The 19,488-nt window shown below is 41.5% G+C and overlaps 1 protein-coding gene across 4 annotated transcripts in view; it reads left to right on the top strand.

Annotated features, from left to right (window-relative positions):
• The window catches only part of COL14A1 (collagen type XIV alpha 1 chain), a 173,899-nt gene that overhangs the window by 127,911 nt on the left and 26,500 nt on the right, over window positions 1-19,488 (top strand). For all 4 annotated transcript variants that reach the window (XM_084621152.1, XM_084621150.1, XM_084621149.1 and 1 more), the window contains 4 exons: window positions 5,536-5,589; window positions 6,163-6,258; window positions 11,738-11,791; window positions 13,991-14,044. In XM_084621152.1, the coding sequence (XP_084477278.1) occupies window positions 5,536-5,589; window positions 6,163-6,258; window positions 11,738-11,791; window positions 13,991-14,044 (258 nt within the window). The remainder of the gene's footprint in view (window positions 1-5,535; window positions 5,590-6,162; window positions 6,259-11,737; window positions 11,792-13,990; window positions 14,045-19,488) is intronic.

Here is a 19,488-nt window from a genome sequence, read left to right as displayed (position 1 = left end):
TGCTGGCTGCCGCTGGCTACAAGAGAGCGGCACCGGGGGCAGGTTGAGGCAGCTGCTGCACCTGTGGAGGGAGGAGGGGAAGAGATGCATAGCAGCCCCCTCCCCCCGGCAGGTGACTTGGGTGGGGGGACTTATCCTGGCTGGCCTCCTGAGCAGCAGCCTGGGGGGCCTTGGGTCAGCGTCATGCTGGGGGGGGTGGGTGGGGAGGGGTCCCCCTCTTCCCCCAGAGCTTGCTGCTGCTGGGGGGGAGAGGGCTGGGGGGAGTCCTCCTCTCTGGCTCCCCGCCCCAGCCCTGGAGCAGCCTGCCTTCTGCACCCCAATCTCCTCATCCCTGGCCCCACCCTGCACACACTCCCACACCCCAACCCCTCTCTCCCATCCCAGAGCCCACACACAACACCCAAACCCCCTTCCAGAGCCCGCACCCAGCATCCCAACCGCTCCCGCACCCCCTTCTGCGCCCCAACCCCCTGTCCCAGCCCAGAGCCCGCATCCAGCCCCCAAACTCCCTCCCAGAGCCCGCACCCCTCCTGCACCCAAACTCTCTCCCAGAGCCTACACTCCAAACCCCCTCCTGCACCCAAACTCCTTCCCAGAGCCTGCACCCCCTCCTGCACCCCTGCCCCAGCCCAGAGCCCGCACCCCTCCCGCACCCAAACTCCCTTCCAGAGCCTTAGGCAGGTGGGTGTGGGGGGGACTTGGACCCGTTCTGGGCACCACCAAAAATTATACAAACCTGCCACCCCTGGTTCAGGCAGCTTTGGTAGCTTCCCTTAGAGACATTCCTATTGCTGCTCCACAGATGTCAGCAGCTTGGAATTCTGCTCACACTTTTGCTGAATGCGATGCACTGATGCAAGCAGCTGCTTCTGGAGCCTCTCTGGGCAGGATAGTGCTTCAATCTGTTGTATCATAGTATTCCAGCGCCCCTGCTTCCTGATAAAGACAATGTTTGTGATTCACCTGAAATGCACTATATAGAGAGACAATTGCTTGAGCAAGAAGGAGGAGGAGTTACCTGATAGTAACTTGAGTTCTAGATGTGTTGTTCCTATGTGTAGTGTACTATCCACCCTCCTTCCCTACTGTCTGGTTTCCCCTTACTGGGAACTACTGATTGAGAAGGTTGCCCCCTTTATTTCCCTCAGTGCAGAGTACAAGCAGAGTGGAAGCACATGCTTGGACCACATGGACACTGCTAGGGAAAAATCTCCAGTTGTGAGCACATAAAATACGTGCAACCTGAAGTGCCCTGTACATAGGGACAACACATCACAAAGAACACAAGTTACTACATGGTGGGTAACCCCTTTTTACATTTCTTTGTGTTTGATGGGTTCTTTATTGCTGTATTGTTGGTGATCACAGTGCTGCCCATTGTAGGTAGCATTATGTTTTCTTTGACTATTTCTGACATTTTATATCACAATACTGAAATGTGGAAAAAATGGGCACTATATAAATTAATAAAATAGAACATTGTGAAACAGCAAATTGTTGTTATACACTAAAGAGCTAAGAAAATACAAATAATAAGGTGTATAATAAAGTTTTAATGCTCTTATTGATTAAGTACATTTTCTTTTATAGTATTGAATACTTCTGTCTCCTCAGGGTGTACATAACTTTAAAAAACACACACAGCTCTTCATAGAATCATAGATGATAGGCTGGAAAAGACCTCCTGGATCATCTAATCCAAACAGTTTTGCCTGGAGTATGATTTTAATTTACTTTGTTTCTCCTGATGTATAATCTGTTTTTAAATACTTCTAGTGATCTCTCTCAATTTTTCCAGAGGCAAATTATTTATTTAATCATCTGTTGAAGTTGGGCCCCTAACCACTTCATACATAAAGAAGAAAAAATCTTAAGACATACAGGGGAAAAAAAAGACTTAAATTTAGTAAAGATCTCATTCGTGAAAGCTTTAAACCCCTCAAGTCATAGCTGTGCAGACTTGAAGAAGAGCTCTCAGGGAGCCTTTTTTTTATGTGAATATTTCACTGGAGATAACAGATCTCACTCAAACAAAAAATAAATCTGGCTGCAATGGAAAAACGATTCCATTGTCTTGTTTTAATTTAGACAGCAATCAACTGTGTTTTGAAGTTTAATTTCCTATGTATATGAATTAAATTAGTGTCCTAGAAAAAAGGCATCTGGATAATCAGGAAAGTGAAAATGCAAGTAAATCTGCTTAATTTTTATCAATTCTTTCAGTATGAAAAATGCTTCCCATGGCATCCTTTGTATAAATTTAGGTTTGATTAGAAGGGTATCTGTTGTTAATACTACATAGAAAATATATGGATATCTGGGATCACAAAAACCTAATTTTCCAATAAAATTATTTGCTCTTCTTAACCATAATAGATAATACAGTTCAGTAGCAGAGTTACTTGGTAGCTACACCCAAAATAAAGCATAAGAATAACTGCACTGGACTCATATCATTGTAGGCTTTGGCCAGTTATGAGGTAGATATATTTTTTGTCAGCCTGTCAGGTAGGATTCATGAATCTCTGGAAGAAGTTAGTGGCCTAAATAAAAAAACAACACAAAACTATTATAACCTAATTAAGAATCAGAAATTCACATGTGCTAGCTGTCTGGTTCAACATTGTTTCAGGGAAATAAAGAAGAGAAACTTCCTGTCTCATCTTGTGAATTTTTCTTTTTAAAGCCAAGAGTTTTTTTTCTTATGTGCAACTAGTTTCAAAGATCAGCTTCAAAAAAAGACCTTTAAAAATTTTTTATACTTATCCACAACCATTTATGATGAAATTTCAGGATATTTCTCATGAAAACCTTTAGAAAGTATGTAATTTATAGGCAGCACATGTAGTGATGCCTTTAATTCAGGTTACCTGACGCTTTCCATGTTTATAGTTGCTTGTAACTTTGCCAGACTAACCATTTGGACTGAAATTTTCCATGCCAGGTGAAATCTATACTGGGATACTGCATCCAGTTCTGGTGCCTACATTGTAAAAGATGTTGAAAAATTGGAGATGGTGCAGAAAAGAGCCTGAAAAATGTTTGAGGGTTGGAGCAAATGCCTTGCGATGAGAGGCTAAAGAGCTCAGTCTGTTTAGTCTATTAAAAAGAGGCTTCAGAACAGGAGCATAAATGTTTTTGGCCTCCCCGGCCCCAGGCGGCTGAGCCAAAAAAAAAAAAAAGGCCAGCCAATCACAGCAGCAGTTCAGTGCCCCCTGGAAGTTGGCACTTAGGGTGGCAGCTGTGCTCATCCGCTCTAGAACCGGCTGTGACTGAGAGATGCTTTGATTACAGTGGATAATACTTCCATGGAGAGAAAACGCTGACTACTAAAGGGATCTTTAATCTAGCAGAGAAAGGCATAACAGGTACCAACGGCCTTAACGCAGAAGCTAGACAAATTCAAATTAGAAATTAGGCAAAAATTTTTATCTGTGAGGGTGATTGTTCAAATAATCAATCTACCAAAAGATATGCTGGATTCTTCCGCTCTTGATGTCTTCTTATCAAGAGTGGATGCTTTTCTGGAAGATACGCTTTAGTCTCAAACACAAGTGCTTGGGCTCAAAACAGGGATAACTGAGTGACATTTTTATGGCCTGTGTTACATAGGAGATCAGAGTAGATCCAATGGTCCCTTCTGGCCACAAAATCTATAAATATGTGTCTGCTTCAGGCTGTTTTTGTTTTTTGTTTTTTTTAAGTTTTATCCAAAAAATGTCATCTGTTTCTCAGAATGAGACTAGGGAAAAGCATGTTGTTTTGACTATGTTTAAAAAAATTCGTACGGTTGTTTCATTGAGAGGTTCTAGCATCTCCATTCTTTAGAGCAAGGACTTGAAATTGGATAAGAGTGTTGCCCTGCTGTCAGGGATATGTCTTTTGCTGTTCCTGTGAAAATTCACCCAAATTTGACCTAATTATGAGCCTCTGAAAATCTCAGTTCACACAAGCTCTTCAGAATTTTTAGAATTTCAGTGAAATTCTCTGAAGATTTCATCTGGGCTGAGTATGCCCCATCCCCAGGCTTCAGAGGCTGACCAGGACTATCCATGCAATTGCTCCTTCTGGAAGCCACTGTGGCACTGGGTACAGGAACTGAGAGCAGAGAGACTCTCTCTCCTGTGCTTTCAGTCCCTTACCGGCTAGTGCCTAAACAGCATGGAGGAGAAGGCAGCCTGATGGAAGGGCAGGTTATGAGAAGCCAGCCTGGTTAGAGAGGGGGGCAGCAGGCAAATAGCTGGACAAGATCAGGATGAGGAGCCAGGGAGGGGGTGGAAAGGCAGTTACTGGGATGTGGACCTGATGAGGGAGTGGAACTGGGGAGACATGGAGCAAAGGAGGATGAGGGTGGGAAAATAGTATGTGATCATGTAATTAAAGATGTTTGTGGTGTATACACACAAGGAAGTGGAAGTAAAGTTGCACAGACAGCTTTAATTCTAGCATTTCTTAATTTACGAGTGCTTGATTTTGCAAGCTTAACATACCTGTAATATAATTTTGATATGTCATAATGCATATATTGACTTTGTGTGTCAAAGAACACTGATTTCTTGCCCCTCAAAGTGAACATTACTTGGCTTGGCTTGTAAGCCAATATCTTCTTAGTAGTCCCATTTGCTATATTGCTTTATTATCTATTTGATATTTTGTAGCACCTCCCCACACCCTGGGGAGGAATGATGTCTAATTGTACTAGATTCTTTACAGACACAGAGATTGGCCCGGCCCTGAAATGCTCACACTGTAAAAAGATAAACATTATCCCAAGGGTGGGGTAGAGAGAGACAATCAGTGAATATTTTATTACAAGAATATAAAAAAGTAAAAATAAATATTTCTTTAAAATCATCCAAGAGGGCAAGACACGTCTTGCATGTATATCAGAAACATATTCAAGGCAGTCATCCTTAGAAATGCACAATTCCAGTGTCCCATACGATACTGTTAACAAAAGATTTAGACTGCAATTGGTTAACAAATGATTAAAAGATTCAGGCATCTGTGAAGAAAGCAAAAAAGGAGAAATGGGGAGCGAGAAATTGAATGGCTCTGAAATTAAACCATAGCAAACACAATGGGTCTCTCGGGGGTTTTATCTGATAAAAATGTTACTAGAATCATTGGAAAGTCTGCCTTTACCAGTGTGATGATATTGGAAAGAGCAGATGTGGAGAGCATTTTAACAATAAGAAAAAAAGCTGACCTGTGTATCCAGGTGGGTCACTGCCTGCAGCAACATTTTGATCCTAGTGCATTATAGGCTAGTGCCTTATAATGCACTGGTACAGGCTTACGTACTTTCCTGAGCTCAAGTCCATCCCTACATAGGACTGCTATTAAGCGTATGCTTTAAACCCCAATGAATTTGTAGGACTTAAGCACACACCTAGGTAGTTCCCTGAGTAGGGTTGCTTTCCTGAATTGGGGCCTACAAGAATAGAATAATCAATATGATTCAGGAAGAAGAAAGAACTTGTGTTTTTTTGGTGGGATTCACTTTTCTGCTAACACTAATCGTGTGCTTTACAGGGTGGTCCGGGTGTCAGAGGCCCAAAGGGACATCATGGTGATCAAGGTCCAAAGGTAATCTGCCACCACTAAACCGTTGTAACATGCTCCCTTTTTTTGGCGTTTGTCTGTTTGTGTCTAAATCTAGAGTTTTTTCTTTTTTTTGAATGAGCTTAAATCTAGAATGGTTTCAGAGTAGCAGCCATGTTAGTCTGTATTCGCAAAAAGAAAAGGAGGACTTGTGGCACCTTAGAGACTAACCAGTTTATTTGAGCATAAGCTTTCATGGGCTACAGCTCACTTCTCTGATGTTCTTGAGGAAAGGGTGTAGCCAGATGCCATTGGTGCTTGTTGGGTGAACAGCGTCCAGGTCTCCTGGATCACACTGGCTACACATCATGTTTGTTTCTGGGTCAGGGGCAGTAAAATGCATAGTGCTGCTGCTGTCAGCATATATTTGTGGCTTTTTGCATGCCTAAAGGAATCAGGCCTTTGTAAATAGGAGCCTTATTGTCCTGTCAGCACGTTAACTCATATTTTAGGTGCTGTTGAATCTATTGGTATTTAATTCTGCACACAGACACTTCCTTCTTATGTACAGTAGGAGTTAAACTTGTGGCCTTTATGTTTTCCCTTTTGGTGTCATAGGGCCTAGATGGACCTCGTGGTGAAGTTGGTGCTCCAGGACCCCAAGGGCATCCAGGACCCCAAGGGCCAAGTGGACTTTCTATTCAAGGGCTTCCAGTAAGTCCTAAATGAACAACTGTGGTCTTACTTTTGTCACAGGAGTTTGCCAGAACCCGTACATTAGGTTGTACCAAAAGGTTAGATAAAACTAGAGCTAGGACTGAGATACAAAGTCCAGATCCAGATCTGAAATTCACCAAAATCTGAGGTGTCTGGATCATGGATTTGGGTTTAACCTGCGATTGGCATAGGAGCCAGCTCCAACAGTCAGATATGTATTGGGATCCGAAGTTCACTAAACCTTGAGACAGTTTGGACCACAGGTGTTTGGGTCAGACCCAAATCTAGATAAAAGTTTTTAAAAATGCTGCGAGCTGGAGTGTGTGGCAGGAACACTTAGAACATAGTATTTTTTTGGTTGTTTGATTTTTTGTGACTTTGTGCAGTCCCTAGTGGAGAGATGTTCACATACCAAAACCACCTCAATCACCTAAATTAACTGGCACGAACTGGTACACTTGTTGGCAGCCTCATCGGAGAGGCCAGGGAGTGAATTGATAGGCATAGAGCCAGAAATACTATTTTAGGGCTGGTTTCTCAATACCAATGTTGAGACACATCAGCAGTGCAAAAAACCTACACTTCCAATGCCCATGCTGTCTTATAAATAGGCTTGGAAGGATTAGATTTTTATCAGTAAATGCTGCTGCACACACACAAACTGATGAAAAAATGTTTCCATCCATAATAACTGAAATTTACAGGCTGACAAAGTAAGAAAAATGCTGCTGGAGAACTCATTAGAGTTTGATTTAAGGATATTTACTGCCTACATTTTGACTTGGGATGTTGGCAATTTGTGTTTTAATGGTTATAAAAGATTTAACTTTTTGAATTTCAGCATTGACTGTCATTAGATGATGATGATTGTCTGACCTCCCCATTGTCTGGCCCTCTGATAATTTCCTGCGACTATGTTAATTGATAAAAATTGAAAAAAAGCAACTTAAAACCCATAATTTTTGTGCAACTGTGAAAATGTAAATAGCAAAAAAATGCTTAAAATTAAACATCAATATTATCTGTTAAAATTATAAAAACATTGAATTCTGCACATCTACTTATAAAAATAGATAATATATAATAATGTATTAAAATATACAATAATAAATCTCGTGTGGATGGATATACACAGGCCTTAAGGACTATCAACCCAGCACCTTTTCCTTGTAGAAAAATCTAAACAAATTTAATAGAGTACAGTATTCTTTCTACAGAATTTTTTAACCAACCTATCGGATTCAAAACAGTAATATAATTAAACAGGTTTCAATAGAAATTATTCTTAACACCTTGTCATGGGCTGTACAAACCCCACACTGGAAGGGCAGGGACTACAGAATTGCTTTGGGCCCAGATGTTTCTCCCCGCTGCACCTGTAAAGCTTGCACAGGCTAGATGAGGAGCTTACAGGGGAGCAGAGTAGCTCAGTAGCTTGCAGACAGCTGAGGTGGGCTCTGATCTCCTGGGAAAGAGCACTGCAGGAGCCTGAAAGCTGGCTGTAATGACCTTGCCAAGCCAGCAAAGGAGGGATTTGTGACTCAGTGAAGGTTAGAGACCCATTGGAGAGGGTCAGCCCAGGTTCCCCTACCTGCCCCTAAGGAGGGGCCAGCTCTAGAAGCCTCTCTCTGGAATGGGGAATCTAGCTGAGGGAGATCCCTGAAGATAGAAGGTCTGAACCATGAGGCCCCAAGTTAAGGGGAAGCCAATCCCTTGCCTAATCCAGAAATCTACCCTGTTATTGGACCCTCTACATATACCCTGAAAGGGTTGAACTTGAATGTGTGACCTGGCCAGAGGGCTGAGTTACTGAAGGGGCAGATCTTTGCAGAGCCAGAGTGGCCATAAAAAGGGGAGTGCCATAAAAAGAAAAAAGCCTGCCACAGCCCTGCCTGACCACTTGGTGGCATTGGCAATGAGTGTTCCCTTTCACAGACTTATATTTACTCCTGGGGGAATTCTGCACCACTGCGCGCACACATATTTCACGTGCCGCACAGTTTTGGGTTTTTTTGCAGAAAATAGCTTCTGCTGAAAAGTTGTTGCAGTTCCACCTTTAGCTCACCAGAGGGTGCTATGGTGCTAGAACAGAGCAGCTGCCTCTGGCAAACACCAGCCATGATAGGGAAAGAGAAAGAACCTGCCTTCTTCACAGCGCCTTTTGGGCCAGGTCAGGAGATAGGGGATATGGGGAGACAGACAGCGTGGGGCTGCTGGGGGATCAGATAGGGGCTCATAGGTGAAGCCAGACTGGGACAGGGGCTGAATGGGAGTGGAGGCACAGGGTCACATGGGCGGAGGGGTTGCAGAGCTACGGGGGAAGAGGGATGGCTGAGTGGGGGCACAAAGACACATGGGGCCAGAGGGCGCAGAGACACATGAAGATGAGGGGAGAGGGCTGGCTGAGAGGGTGCAGGGCCATGGGGGGTGCAGAGTGACAGGGGGAAGGGAGATGGCTGAGTGGGGACACAGAGACACATGGGGATGGGGTGCAGGGACACATGGAGATGAAGGGTGGGGGCTGGTTGAGGGGGTACAGGAACACATGGGGATGTGGGAGGGATGTAGGGCCACATGGGGGGTGGCTGAGTGGGGGCACAGAGCCACATGAGGACAGGGGAGGGGTGCACGGACACATGGGGATGGGGGGAGTGGGTGTCTGAGTGGGGGTGCAGGGACACATGTAGATGGGGGTACAAGGACACCTGGGGGTACAGGGACACCTGGGGACAGGAGCAGATGTGCCTGACTGAATAGGAGAGGCTAGGGGTCAGCCAAGGTCTCCATGGGGGATGCTCCCTAACAATCCCTCCCTGCCCCCCAAAATAACCTGTTCCATACTTTTCCTACCCATACCCAACAACCCTTCAAGTTCATACCCAGGCTTCTTCCCAGCAATTACTTCCCTCTCCCTCAGCTCCTCCATTATCCCTGACTCCCCCAAGCCTTTGCACTTCTTCTCAGGAGTGTGGAGTGCAGGAAATATGGTTCTGTACTGTAGTTTAAATGAATTATTGCTCAGAATTCTGTATTAATATGCCTAAGTAAGGAATCTATTTGTCAAAAAACATTTCCTGAATTTTTTTTTTTTGGTCTGTGTTGTTACAGACATACTTGCTGACTGGTATTTTGAAATAAATTACCAAAATAATTGAAACTGGTGTGATTATATTGTGTTATTTTGACAAAATATGCAGAATTTTAAAATGTTTCCAGAATTTCTAATTTTTTGGCACAGAATTCTCCCAGGAGTATTATATATCCTTGATTATTTTAGCAGAGAATATAATAAAGAATATATGGGCTGTAAGAATAATTTCCAATCCTTTCTATAGCATTTAATAGAGAATTATATTCCTGCTGTGGAATTTTATTAACTGGTTAAAAACATCCTATAGAAAGGATATTCTTTGTAATTAATCATGTATATTCTATAGAAACCTGTTTAATTTCTATAGAAGTCTGTTGATTTAATCTCTATAGGACATTTCCCTGAGTGTCAAAGAGAAGCAGATTCACTCACAGGGAAAAGAATGTGTTTCCACTAGGGCTCTCGATTAATCGCAGTTAAGTCAAAAAAATTAATTGCAATTAATCACATTTTTAGTCGCACTGTTCAAAAATAGAATACCAATTGAAATTTATTAAATATTTTTGGAAGTTTGTCTACATTTTCAAATATATTGATTTCAATTACAACACAGAATACAAAGTGTACAGTGCTCACTTTATCTTATATTTATTACAAATATTTACACTGTAAAAATGATAAAAGAAATAGTATTTTTCAATTCACCTCATACAAGTACCATAATGCAATCTCGTTATCATGATAGTGCAACTTACAAATGTAGATTTTTTTTGTTACATAACTGCATTCAAAAAACCTATGTAAAATTATCTAGCGCCTACAAGTCCAATCAGTCCTACTTCTTGTTTGGCCAATTGCTAACACAAACAAGTTTGTTTACATTTATGGGAGATAATGCTGCCAGCTTCTTATTTACAATGTCACCTGAAAGTTAGAACAGGCATTCATATGACATGTTTGTAGCCAGCATTGCAAGGTATTTACATGCCAGATATGCTAAACATTTGTATGCCCCTTCATGCTTCGGCCACCATTCCAGAGGACATGCTTCCATGCTGATGACACTCATTAAAAATATAATGCGTTAATTAAATTTTGACTAAGTTCCTTGTGGGGAGAATAGTATGTCTCCTGCTCTATTTTACCCGCATTCTGCCATATATTTCATGTTATAGTAGTCTTGAATGATGACCCAGCACATGTTGTTCATTTTAAGAACACTTTCACTGCAGATTTGACAAAATGCAAAGAAGGTACCGATGTGAGATTTCTAAAGATAGCTGCAGCACTTGACCCAAGGTTTAAGAATCTGAAGTGCCTTCCAAAATCTGAGAGGGACAAGCTGTGGAGCATGCTTTCAGAAGTCTTAAAAGAGCAATACTCTGATGTGGAAACTACAGAACCCGAACCACTAAGAAAGAAAATCAACCTTCTGTTGGTGGCATCTGACTCAGATGTTGAGTAAACATGCATTGGTCTGCACTGCTTTGGATCATTATCAAGCAGAACTCGTCATCAGCATGGACATATGTCCTCTGGAATGATGGTTGAAGCATGAAGGGACATATGAATCTTTAGCACATCCGGCATGTAAATAGCTTGTGATGCCGGCTACAACAATGCCATGCAAATGCCTGTTCTCACTTTTAGGTGACATAAACTAGAAGTGGGCAGCATTATCTCCAGCAAATGTAAACAAATTTGTTTGTCTGAGTGATTGGCTGAACAAGAAATAGTGGACTTGTAGCCTCTCAAGTTTTACATTTTTATTTTTGAATACAGTTATTTTTTGTACATAATTCTACATTTGTAAATTCAACTTTCATGATAAAGAGATTGCACTACAGTATTTGAATGAGGTGAATTGAAAAATACTATTTTTTTTTGTTTTTTTACAACACAAATATATGTAATAAAAATAAAGTGATCCCTGTACTCTTTGTGTTCTGCGTTGTAGTGGAAATCAATATATTTGAAAATGTAGAAAACATCCAAAAATATTTAAATAAATGGCATTCTATTATTGCTTAACAGTGCAATTAATCGTGCAATGAATCGTGATTAATTTTTTTAGTCACGTGATTAATCGTGATTAATTTTTTTAATGGTTTGACAGCCCTAGTTTCCATTTTGTTAAAGGTTTTGTTAAACAATAATTTGACAGTCATTTTTGAATCAGAGTTTCCTTTTCTTTATTTTCCATATCTCTAAAGATTTAATTTACATTTTTGCAAACCAGTACTACAGATACAATTTTTGGATATTCTTTAATAGGAAAAATGAATCTGTAGTTAATTTTTTTCACATTGTTTTGAAAAGAACAATTGAAAATAGGAGGCGTCCAGCAATTTATCTGTTTAACTATGTGTGATTATTGATCTCCAGGGAACACCAGGTGAAAAAGGAGAGAAGGGTGATCGTGGTCTCCCTGGCCAGCAGGTATTCCCTATATTATTGCTTTAATGTAGCATTTAGTAGACCTATCTGAATGTGGAATTGCCATCCTTGTGTTGGGCAGAGCAGATATTAAAAGATATTGAGGGGCACTGTGGTACAGCTGAATCTGCAAGGGATTTAGAATCAGTAACCTCTGAGATCTGATTGTGGCGCTGTCACTGATTGGTTGTGTGCCCGTGGGCAAATCACTTAGGGCCTGACTTTGAAGAGCCAGCCTCTCTTTTTGTACCCACAAGTAATCTGAGGTGCAATTTTATGAGAGCAACTGTGAGCAAGCTATCTGACTACCTGATTTGCAGAACTCTGGTAGGTGGATATCTACATATCCCCATGGGAACCTGTAATAGAATCATAGAAGATTAGGGTTGGAAGGGACCTCAGGAGGTCATCTAGTCCAACCCCCTGCTCAAAGCAGGACCAACCCCAACTTAATCATCCCAGCCAGGGCTTTGTCAAGCTGGGCCTTAAAAACCTTACTCCTATGCTCTTAAAGATGTATGCATCTGTACCTTCCCTGACCAGTCCATGTTGAAATTGATGGAGCGTGCCCAGTGACCCATCAACACTTGCATAACCATAGAAAAAGTAGTCCTCTCTCGATGTACCCTGTTGCAAGGGGGACTGATGCCAAAATAGGAATATGCATGCTGTCTATCACCCCACCACTGTTCAGGAACCCCATTGCTGCAAATCCATCCACTCTATCCTGCACGCTGCTGACCGCCACAGTCCTGCATATTGCAGTTGTTATGATTACTAAGGGAGGCTCTTTTAATTGCCATTTACAAATCAGGCACTCAATTTTTCTCGACTTCCGTATGAGGCGAGATGAATAAGACTGGGACTTTTCAGTTTGGAAAAGAGACGACTAAAGGGGGGATATGACTGAGGTCTATAAAATCATGACCAGTGTGGAGAAAGTAAATAAGGAAGTGTTATTTACTCCTTCTCATAACACAAGAACTAGGGATCACCAAATGAAATTAATAGGCAGCAGGTTTAAAACAAACAAAAGGAAGTATTTCTTCACACAATGCACAGTAAACCTGTGGAACTCCTTGCCGGAGGATGTTGTGAAGGCCAAGACTATAACAGGGCTCAAAAAAGAGTTAGATAAATTCATGGAGGATAGGTCCATCAATGGCTATTAGCCAGGATGGGCAGGGATGGTGTCCCTAGCCTCTGTTTGCCAGAAGCTGGGAATGGATCACTTGGTGATTATCTGTTCTGTCAGTTCCCTCTAGGACATGTGGCATTGGCCACTGTCAGAAGACAGGATACCGGGCTAGATGGGCCCTTGGTCTGACCCAGTCTGGCTGTTCTTATGTTCTTATGACCATCTTGCAAAATGCTGAGGGCTGCTGAGCGCCCACAACTCTTGCTGAAGTCAGTTTTCCTGATATGTAGCCTCAATTTTTCATTTCTTAGTTTTATCATATTACTCCTGCTTATAATCTCTTGTACCAACCAACCAAGATAAATCCTTTCCCTCCTTGATGTCTACACACTTCAGATATTTGTCTGCTATTACCAGGTTCCCCAACTTCTAGTCTTGCTAGATACTTAGCTCTCATAATCTTTCCTCATAAATCAATCTCTCCAGCCTTCTGGATCGTTTTTTATGCCTGTGGTTGCAGTAATGGTCTGGGATCAATGCCAGTGCCTTTAGGCAGCCAGTGGAAGGAGTGGGAGGATTTCATCTGAACTCTGTGGAACTCTGCCAGGCATAGCTCATTTATTTGGGCTGGATGCTTGATCAAGGGTTTGCCCCTTTGCTATTACTGCACTGAGCTCAGACAATATGGTAACTCATGCCTTTACAAAAACTGAAAGAGAGAGAGATGGAAATAAAGATTTAGTTTAAGGATCTGATTTACCTCAATGGAGTCACACTGGTATAAAACTGGAGTAATACAAAGCATCTGTAGACATTATTTGCTTTTAAACAAGATATTAAAACAGAAAAGGTTAATTGCATGTGCATATTAATAAGCCCTATTTATTTCACTGAAGCTCCACCTCACCTGAATCATAGACATGGCCCTACCATGAGTCATCCTGTTGAGTATCTGAAGCCCCATTTATCCCAGGGCTTTTGATGTCATGTCAGATAAAGGGGGTTGCACTATACAGTGTAGGGGTTGCTGCCACTCTGATCTTTTGCCCTCTTATTATTCATAGGGTGTCCCAGGAGCATCAGGACCACCGGGACGGGATGGAACTCAAGGTCAAAGGGTAAGGTGAAACAAACAGATTTCTCATTTGAAGTGTTTCCGTTCCATCAGTGATGGCACTGGGACAGGTGAGACCTGGGAAGTTTAAGGAGTGCAAACAACTATATTGAAATGTGCCAGGCAGGCACGGACTTTTGGGACAAAAAGTGTTATCTGGCTTTCCTGGGGAATGCCTGGGAAGTGATTAATGTAAATAATATGACCGAAGTTATGCAAAACCCCAGTCTTTTGATGCTGTGCCCTATGGAGAGGGTCATTGGCCGATGATTACCTGTTCCCAGAGACTGGAGATAAAAGGCCCTAGCTGGGGTCTGGTTCCTGATCTAAGAACAGAAAGGAACTTGTAACCAAAGGGGCAAACCCAGTTCTGTGGTATGAAAGACTGATTCCTACCAGAGCCCTATATTGGTCTTGTGGGTGACCTCTGATAATCTTTTAGCATGCATTTAGGGTCTTTTATAGTTTTTTATATCTTTTCTCTGAACTGCTTTTGCCCTAAGAATAAATGCAGTTTGCATTGTGAGGACTAATTGGTAACTGGTGTACACCATTATAGTCCCCGGACAAAGAGTTAACCAGAGGTGCTGGACACTGATCAGACCTGCTGGAAAATTGCAGTGAGGTGCAGAGGGACTGCAAGTCTAAACTTCTGGTCTGAAGGGAGAGAGATGTGGATCTCTGCCTCAAGAGCGGTGATGGCTAGGAATCAGATTCATAGAAATATAGAGCTGGAAGCGACCTTGCGAAGTTATCAAGTCCTGTCCCCTGCACTGAGGCCATGCCAAGTAAACCTAGACCAGCCTAGACAAGTCTTTGTCCAACCCGTTCTTAAAAGAAATGATGGAACACTTGGAAGCCTACTCCAAAACTTAACTACCTGTATAGTTGGACAAGTTTTCCTAATATCTAACCTAGATCTTCCTTGCTGCAGATTAAGCCCATTACTTCTTGTCCTACATTCAGTGGACATGAGGAACAACTGATCAGTCCTCTTTATAACAGTCCTTAATATATCTGAACACTTATCAGGTGTCCCCTCTGTCTTCTTTTCTGAGAACTGACTATGCCCAAATTTAGGTTATGCAGAGGTCTTCCAGGGGGGTGCTTCAACTCATCTAGATCAGTGTTTCTCAACCTGGGGGTTTCAGCCAGTCCAACCCCCTGCTCAGAGCAGGGCCAACCCCAACTAAATCATCCCAGCCAGGGCTCTGTCAAGCCAGGCCTCAAAAGCCTCTAAGAATGGAGATTCCACCACCTCCCTAGGTAACCCAGTCCAGTGCTTCACCACCCTCCTAGTGAAATAGGTTTTCTTAATATCTAACCTATACTTCCCCCACTGCAACTTGAGACCATTGCTCCTTGTTCTGTCATCTGCCACCACTGAGAACAGCCTAGCTCCATCCTCTTTGGAACCCCCCTTCAAGTAGTTGAAGGCTGCTATCAAATTCCCCCCCCCATTCTTCTCTTCTGCAGACTAAATAAGCCCAATTCCCTCAGCCTCCCCTCATAAGTCACATGTCCCAGTCCCCTAATCATTTTCGTTGCCCTCTGCTGGACTCTCTCCATGTTCATTCCATAATGTATTTATTTAATTTAAATATATCCTTCAAAATAACAAATTCTACATCTTATATTTTGGCTCACAATTTGTTTAATACTGGTGCTGTAACAGGGAAAAAAAAGTTAACTACATCAAGCAAAGCCACAACTTTCGTATAGTGGGTTCTAATGTGTTATCAATAGGATAAAATGTAGTGTCGTAAACCTCAGCCATCCCTTTCTAGGGGCCCATTAACTGTTCTGCCCTGGGGTCCAGAATTGCTTTCGGCGGGCCTGATAAATAATGATAATAATAATATGGATCTATTTATATAGTAGTTTTAGATTTATACCTGATAGTTCTTGTGCACTGGTGGGGGAATCAAAATTGTTATTAGTTTAATTTACAGCCAGTTCAGTGACACAGCAATCTAGTACATAGATGTCCATGTCACAAACAGTGCCATGATTACAACTGGCACTAACTAGCACCTTTGTTGGTTGTCTCAAGAGAGAAGCAAGGAACAGAAATGGGTTACTTTATTGCCCTCCAGAATAGGTTGAGAAATGCTGGAATAACAATAAGGAAGCCTATGCTATTTCTGATGTATTTATTTGGTACAAATAGAGGTCTTCTGTGTCCAGTACTCTTAATCTGGCAGTACGTTACTTTCTTAAAAATGAAACATGGGTAAAAGAGTAGGTGAAAAGGTGAACGCTGTTAAACTAAGAATGAACTACATAATATTAGAAAGATGTGATCAACTTTCTTCTGCTTATAGTGAGCCTGTGAGGGATATTTACATTCTGGCTAGCAACCAAGATATGGATTTTAGTATTAACTTATTTGGTTAAACCTCTAGGTACTTTCACCTGTGTCTTTGGAAACCTCTATAAGTTAGACTTATAAAGCAGCAGCTGATCAGTTTTTTGTTTCATACTGCTAGGTACACTGAATCCAGGTATTGCAAAAGAATCCCTACCTGATTATTAGTAATTCAGTACAATGTACAGGTCAAGTACGTAGTTAAATTGGACTTATAGTTTCCTTTAAACAAGATTTACATTCTCTTCTGGATATTTAGGAGCTTTTCTTGAAAATAGCTATGAAACTTTGTAACTTCAGAAGCTTGTGGAGCTTCTTTCTTCTTCATTCTTTGGACTTCTGGCATTGAGCTCAGCCCTGTTATTTCAGGATCTGTACAGTGGTACAGATCTTGGCCCCAATCCTGCAAACACTTAAGCACATTTAACTTTAAGCCCGTGCGTAGTTCCACTGAAGTCAGTGTAGTGTTTGGGGCAATAGATGGTTTCCCTGTGAAATTAAGAAAAAAAGGAGAGACTTTTTAAAGAGTGAGATTTGTGCTGAGTTATGTTCAGATCAAAACCAACATTTTGAACTAAGTTTCCAAGTATACAACTAAATTACGAATCAAACATATGAGATCACAAATATTGCTGTATTATGTTAGACAACCAGACTTCATATCACCTGCCCTCTTTTCAATCTTATTCTAAGTGTATTCCTTTTTCTGTGTTGTATACTACATACCTCTCTGTTTTTTCTAATACCTCACAATCTTGTAGCTTCTCTTAGCACCTTCCCATTGGCTATGTCTGCATTGGCCTTCCCCTTCCCCCTCCCCCTACTTCTCACTGTTGTTATCACTGGTTCAGCTGCAATTTCAGTACTGGGGAGAGCACTAGTTTTTTAAGGCTTTCGTGACCATGTGTTCTTGTCACCATTTTGTCTAACCTTGCTCAGAGCAAGTCTAGGTGACATGGTGCTAAAAATGCTAGTGGCCTCCAGTGACTTGTCTGTGTAACCCACTAGTGTATGTGTTACAGGTTCTCTTCTGTGCCCAATCCCTAGAAGTATGAGGCTGCTACAGCCCCACTTAAACAGGTTTGCCATTTTCTCTCAAGCTGTAGCTGCTTATCCTTTTGGCTCCGGAAATGCCCGGTTCGATCCCTTGTGTGCCAGACAGTAGTTTTTAAACTGGTGCGACCACTTGGGAGCTGAACTGGTAGTGTGGCCACAGTGGGATATTTTTGAGAAAAAAGGATGGCATAGACAAAGGCTTTGATTAAGTCAGGGGAAAGGCAATTAACTCTTATTCTGGAGATAGCTCCAGCGTGGTCTATAATAAGGGTGGGAAGTTAAATAAATTCTCAGTTTTAAATACTGATCATAATTCTTTCCTGTGTCTAGTTTCCCCGCTTTTGAGAAAATGAACTAGATGATTGTTCTTCAGTTCTATATTTCTTAGGAAGTTCTGAGGGTCTTATAGAATCAGGCCTATCATTGGGTGTTTGTGCTATATTGTCATGCTACAGTGATTTCTATGGCAACAGACTCTGATGTTATACGTACAGCATGATGGGCTTGATTCTCCACTCTGTTGTATTAGTTTATGCTGGTGTAACTCAATGGATTCCAGTGGAGTTACACTGGCATAAAAGTCCTGTGAAAGTGGCGATCCAGTCCAGTAACCTCACTGCACAGTCTGTCTGAAGGAAAGGCTAATCGGCAATGGAGTATTCTGTCACTCTGACAGATGTCACTCCAGCAACAGCAAAGGGGCACTGGAAAGTTATGAAGAAGTAAATTACTTTTTTGTACAATGTTTTCTTTGTCAAACTTCCTTCTGTAAGCCAAGCTCTGAAACTATTTTTCAGCCTATACTGTGAAACTAAAGTTATACTAGAATTGATGTTTTCTGTGTTATTCTTAGCTTGGCCATCACTTTCTTTTTAATGTTTATTATTAATTAAAATGCTTGAGGCATAATGGACCTGATTCATCAAAGCACTTGAAAAATTCCACTAGCATTAGTGGGATTTAAGCACATGACTAAGCATTTTGCTGAATCATAGCCTATATGATGTTAATTTTAAAACGTCCTTTAACTCCAAATAGATTTTTTCCCCTTCCAGTTCACGTTTATTTCCTTTCTGCTTCGTCTTACTTTCTAATACTCAGAGCTTCTAATCATTATTAAAATCTATTGATAAGGGTCTCTGATTTTGCTTCCCATTGACATTTATTTTAATTTTTTAATTCAATACTAAGTTTAAACCCCCGTCCCCCCAGGTTGTCGATTTTTTCTTTTATCCCTGGTTTATTTATCCAAGATTTTTTAAAAATTATATTTCTTTCCTTTTCGTAGCTTTCAGTAGTTTCTTTTTAAAAGAAGAAATTAGAGTATATCCTCTAATCAGGTGTATAAAATACAAACAGAAATCAATTTCATAATGGACTGCCCATGCTATGAGATGAGATTAAAATTCATTTTAAAGGTTGAAATAGAGTTAAAGATCTGTTTTCTGTTAATAAAACAAACTCTAAGCATCCATGATAGATTTTTTTAAAACAAATCGGGTACCTGGACTAAATCTAAATTTCAGATTAATACAAAGAACCACCCCCTGGCTCATTTTAGTCCTCCTGATATAAATATAGAAATAAAGATGTTGGGAAAGGAGACATGGTTTCTGCCTGTTTGATTCTCAGTGATGTGGTCATTGCAAAAATATTCAAGGAACCTTTCCCTGCCCTTCTCTTCCCACACAATCACCCATACTAGAGTGGTTGTATTAAAACAGGCAATGTGTGCGTTTACACTAACTCTCCTGGATGCAGCTATGTCCTGCACAAAAGGGGCAGGTTGAATTGTGCAGGACTGTGTGCTTGAATTGAGATCAAGGTGTTGATTAGCCCCCCTCACTCTTCCAAGCCACATCTGGCCCAAATATTCTCCACTTACACTCCCTTGTCCTTTCAGTTCTTCCTTTTCTGCTAGGGCTATGAAGTTAAGATTATGACTGGCCCTTGTGCAGGTGCACAGGCAGAGGAGGAAAGGTGCTTTCTTTTCCCATGTTCCCCATGGCCTACACACACGGTCC

The sequence above is a fragment of the Lepidochelys olivacea genome (genome assembly GCF_965140295.1).
Source record: "Lepidochelys olivacea isolate rLepOli2 genome assembly, chromosome: 2".
Taxonomy (NCBI): Eukaryota; Metazoa; Chordata; order Testudines; family Cheloniidae; genus Lepidochelys; species Lepidochelys olivacea.
The sequence above is the reverse complement of the archived record's forward strand: the minus strand, read 5'-3'. Positions and strand labels throughout refer to the sequence as shown.